We start from the raw sequence: 5301 nt of genomic DNA, 5'->3' as shown, positions 1-5301 counted from the left end.
GGTGTTGATTCACATAGTTCAGACATTCAGAGATCATCGAGATAGCTGCTTTGGCGTCCGCATGCCTTGACTCTTTTTCCCTTTCTTTCAGTTTATTTATTCAGTTCTACTTTCCAGACAGTGTACCAGAGTATGTCATTATGTAGATGCCCATGTACTCAGTGACACCCAGTTTTGGGAAAACTTATGTATTGAGTTGTGATATTCTATTCCGTTTTATGAGATTTTTATTTATTTAAACTATTTTAGTATATTTCAAAGTTAAAAGTGTTGGAAATGTCTGAGTAGTCGGCTTGCCTAGTACCATGATAGGTGCCATCACCACAGGTTGGGTTTTGGGTCGTGACAAGTTGGTATCAGAGCCTAGGTTATATAGGTCTGACGAGTCTTGAGCAGGTTTAGTAGCGTCATGCGGATCGGTATGGAGACATCTGTACTTATCTTCAAGAGACTATCGAACCCTTAGGAAACTTCACATTCTTGTATTCTTGTCGTACGAATTTGTTGATTCCAGGAACTAAACTATTGTTATTCTATTCTCTCACATATAGTGAGGACACGTGCTACCGGACGGGACGGACAGCCACCAGTACCACCAGCTAGGGCCACGAGAGGTCGGGGTCGCGGTAGGGGCAAAGGTGTAGCTCGTAGAATAGCTAGAGTAGCGCCTGTAGATCCACCAGTTGCTCCACCTCAGGGCCAGGTTCCAGATGTGGTTGAGCCAGTAGGGCCATCTCAGGCACCAGATGTGCCAATTGTGATTCCAGGCCTTTAGGAGGCTTTGGCTCAGATTTTGACTGTATTCAAAATGCGCCAACCACTTCACAGGGCGGGGAAGGTACTCAGACTCGCCCGTACTCCAGAGCAGGTGATGTAGACACTTCAGACACCGGGGGTACTACCAGCCCAGTTGATTGTAGTTGCTCAGACCCAGGTGGGTCCCGTTATGACTGATGATGAGCAAAGGAGACTAGAGAGATTTGGGAGGCTCCAGCCTCCATCATTCAGTGGGGCTGAGTCAGAGGATGCCCATGACTTCTTGGATAGGTGCCATCGGATTCTTCACACGGCGGGTATTCTGGAGACCATTGGGGTCTCGTTCACTACTGTTCAGTTTACTGGGGTTGCCTTCAGATGGTGGGATGCTTATGAGAGGTGCAGGCCAGTCGGTGCAGCACCACTTATATGGCATGAGTTCCCCGTTCTCTTCTTGGAGAAGTGTGTGCCACAGACCCGCAGGGATGAGCTGCGCAGACAGTTCGAGTAGGTACATCAGGATGGCATGTCTGTGACCCAGTATGAGAAGAGGTTTTCAGAGTTGGCTCGTCACGCAGTTTGGTTGGTTCCCACTGAGAGGTAGAGGATTATGAGGTTCATTGATGGCCTCTACTATTAGTTCCATTTTATTATGATTAGGGAGAGTGTATCAGGTGCTACGTTCGACGAGGTGGTTGATATTGCTCGGCGGCTAGAGATGGTTCTTAGTCAGGAGCGTGAGGAGAGGGATACCAAGAGGACTCATGGTTCGGGTGGTTTCAGTGGTGTTCCTTATGGGGGACAATCCTACCATAGCAGGGGTCTTCCTTATAGGCCCACTCAGATGTCTCATCATGTTCATCGTGGCGCATCATTCAGCCATGGTTCATACAATGCTAGACTGGGTCAGTCATCTCTTAATTCTCTCCCAGTTCAGAGTTCATCTTGTGCACCTTCAGCTTATGGATCATCTGCATCAGGTTCTTCTAGTAGTTATTCTGGTTCTCGGGCCTGCCTCAGTATTTTCCACCATTTTCCGAGAGGGGGGTGCTTCGAGTGTGGAGAGTTGGGTCATTTGAAGAAGTTTTATCCCCGCCTTATGGGAGGTCCAGCTCAGCATAGGAGTCAGGCCATGACTTCAGCACCAGTTACTTCACCACTCGCCCAACTAGCTCGGGGTAGGGCTCAGGCAGCTAGAGGTCGCCCAAGAAGGGTAGGTCGATCAAGTGGCAGTCAAGCTCAATTCTATGCTATTCTTTCCAGGCCAGATGCTGTACTTCAGACACAGTGATCAAATGTATTGTCTCAATATGCCACAAGGATGCTTCTGTATTATTTATCCCCGGTTCCACTTACTCGTATGTATCATCATATTTTTCTCGTTACCTGAATATGACCCCTGAGTCCTTAGCTTCATCTGTTCATGTAGATACTATTGTTTTGGACCGTGTATATCGGTCAAGTATAGTGACTATTGAGGGATTGGAGACTAGAGTTGATCTCTTATTGCTTAGTATGGTTGATTTTGACGTGATCTTGGGTATGGATTTGTTGTCTCCATGTCATGCTATTCTAGATTCTCACGCTAAGACCGTGACATTGGCGATGCCGGGGTTGCCAAGGATCGAGTGGAGCGGTTCTCTAGATTATGTTCCCAGCAGGGTGATTTCATAGTTGAAGGCCCAACAGATGGTTGGGAAGGGATGTTTGTCATATCTGGCCTTTTTGAGGGATGTTGGTACTGATACCCCTACTATTGATTCTGTTCCGGTGGTGCGAGACTTTCCGGATGTGTTTCCTGCAGACCTGCTGGGCATGCCACCTAATAGGGATATTGACTTGGCACCGGTCAGTCAGCCCATTTCTATTCCTATGTATCGTATGGTACCAACAAAGTTGAAGGAATTGAAAGAGCAGCTTCAGGAACTTCTTGATAAGGGATTTATTAGGCCTAGTGTGTTGCCTTGGGGTGCACAGGTTCTGTTTGTGAAGAAGAAGGATGGTACTATGCGGGTGTGCATCGACTATAGGCAGTTGAACAAAGTTACAATCAAGAAAAAGTATCCTTTGCCACGTATTGATGATCTATTTGACCAGCTTCAGGGAGCGAGGGTGTTCTCTAAGATTGATTTGAGGTCTAGATATCACCGGTTGAAGATTCAAAACTCGGATATTCTAAAGATAATATTCAGGACCTGTTATGGTCACTATGAGTTTCTTGTGATGTCTTTTGGTCTGACCAATGCCTAACAGCATTCATGCATCTGAGGAACAGTGTATTTCAGCCATATCTCGACTCGCTTGTCATAGTATTCATTGATGATATCCCGGTGTACTCACGTAGCCAGGAGGATCATGCTCAGCATTTGAGGATTATACTAAAGCGGCTGAGAGAGGAGAAGCTTTATGCCAAGTTCTCCAAGTGTGAGTTTTGGCTTGGATCGGTGGCGTTCTTCGGGAACGTGGAGTCCATTGAGGGAATTAAGGTGGATCCAAAAAAGATAGAGGTGGTTCAGAGTTGGCCCATAATGTCCTCAACTACGGAGATTCGGAGTTTTCTCGGCTTGTCTGGTTATTATCATCACTTCGTGGAGGGTTTATCATCTATTGCATTGCCTCAGAACAAATTGACCAAGAAGGGTGCTCCTTTCAGGTGGTCGGATGAGTGTGAGGAGAGCTTTCAGAAGCTCAAGACTGCCTTGACCACAACTCCAGTTCTAGTTTTTCCTTCAGCGTCAGGCTCTTATACAGTGTATTATAATGCTTTTCAGATTGGTATAGGGTGTGTTTTGATGTAGGGAGGGTAGAGTGATTGCTTATGCTTCACATCAATTAAAGCCTCATGAGAAGAACTACCATGTTCACGATTTAGAGTTGGCTGCCATCATTCATGCATTGAAGATTTGGAGGCATTATCTCTACGGTGTGTCTTGTGAGGTATTTACAGATCATCGAAGTCTCCGGCACTTGTTCAAACAAAAGGATCTAAACTTGAGGCAACATAGATGGTTGGAGGTGCTAAAGGACTATGATATTACTATTCTGTATCATCTCGGGAAGGCCAATGTGGTGGCCGATGCCTTGAGTAGAAAGGTGGCCAGTATGGGTAGCCTAGCATTCATTCCTATTAGTGAGAGACCACTTGCAGTTGATGTTCAGGTCTTGGCCAACCAGTTCGTGAGATTAGATGTTTCGGAGTATAGTCGGGTTCTAGCTTGTGTGGTTTCTCAATCTTTCTTATATTGTCGCATCAGAGAGCGCCACTATGATGATCCCCATTTGCTTGTCCTTAAGGACACGGTTCAGCACGATGATACCAAGGATGTTACTATTGGGGATGATGGGGTGTTGAGGATACATGGTCGGATTTGTGTGCCTAATGTAGATGGGCTATGTGAGGTAGAACTAGTAGTTGAGGAGGATGAAGAAGGATATAGTGTGGTTTGTAGCTCGGTGCCTAAACTGTCAGTAGGTGAAGTATGAGCATTAGAGACCGGGCGGATTGCTTCAGAGGCTTTATATTTCGGAGTGGAAATGAGAGCGTATCACTATGGATTTTGTAGTTAGACTCCCACATGTTTAGAGGATGTTTGATGATATTTGGGTGATTGTGGATCGGTTGACCAAGTTCGCTCACTTCATTCAAGTTGGGACTACTTATTTTTGGAGCGGTTGGCGGAGATTTACATCCACGAGATTGTTCGCCTTTACGGTGTGCCGTATCCATCATTTTAGATCGGGGCATGCAGTTTACATCACAGTTTTGGAGAGCCGTGCAGCGAGAGTTGGGCACACAGGTTGAATTGAGTACAACATTTCACCCTTAGACGGACGGGCAGTCCAAGCACACTATTCAGATATTGGAGGATATGTTACACGTTTGTGTCATAGATTTCGGGGGTTCTTGGGATCCGTTTCTGCCGCTCGCAATAATTGCCTACAACAACAGCTACCAATCGAGCAATCAAATGGCTCCGTATGACGCTTTGTATGGGAGACGGTGTTGGTCTCCAGTGGGATGGTTTGAACCGGGTGAGGCTAGGCTATCGGGTACTAACTTGGTTTAGGATGCTTTGTACAAGGTTAAATTGATTCAGGATCGGCTTCGCACGACGCAGTCTAGACAGAAGAGTTACGCCGATTGGAGGGTTCGCGATGTTGCTTACATGGTTGGGGAGCAGGTACTACTCAAGGTTTCACCCATGAAGGTTGTTATGAGGTTCGGAGAGAAGGGCAAGTTGAGCCCTCGGTATTTTGGGCCATTTGAGGTGCTTTAGAGGATTGGAGAGGTGGTTTTCAAGCTTGCCTTGCCACCTAATTTGTCGAGTGTTCATCCAGTATTTCATGTTTCTATGCTCCGGAAGTATGTCGGCTATCCGTCTCATGTTTTGGATCTCAGTACGATTCAGTTGAATGGTGATTTGACTTATAATGTGGAGCCGGTGGCCATTTTGGATTGGCAGGTTCGAAAGTTGAGGTCAAAAGACATAGCTTCAGTGAAGGTGAAGTGGAGAGGTCAGCCAGTTGAGGAGGCTACTTGGGAGA

The 5301-nt window shown here is 46.3% G+C and overlaps 1 protein-coding gene across 1 annotated transcript; it reads left to right on the top strand.

Moving 5' to 3' along the window:
• The first annotated feature begins 946 nt into the window (after window positions 1-946).
• Window positions 947-2047, top strand: LOC138897312 (uncharacterized). The gene is made up of 2 exons (XM_070183275.1): window positions 947-1263; window positions 1417-2047. Exons 1-2 carry the CDS (start codon window positions 947-949, stop codon window positions 2045-2047), a joined length of 948 nt encoding a protein of 315 aa, XP_070039376.1.
• Window positions 2048-5301: the final 3254 nt, after the last annotated feature.

The sequence above is a fragment of the Nicotiana tomentosiformis genome, chromosome 8 (genome assembly GCF_000390325.3).
Source record: "Nicotiana tomentosiformis chromosome 8, ASM39032v3, whole genome shotgun sequence".
NCBI classification, from domain to species: domain Eukaryota; kingdom Viridiplantae; phylum Streptophyta; class Magnoliopsida; order Solanales; family Solanaceae; genus Nicotiana; species Nicotiana tomentosiformis.
This window is presented reverse-complemented; position numbering and strand designations above follow the sequence as displayed.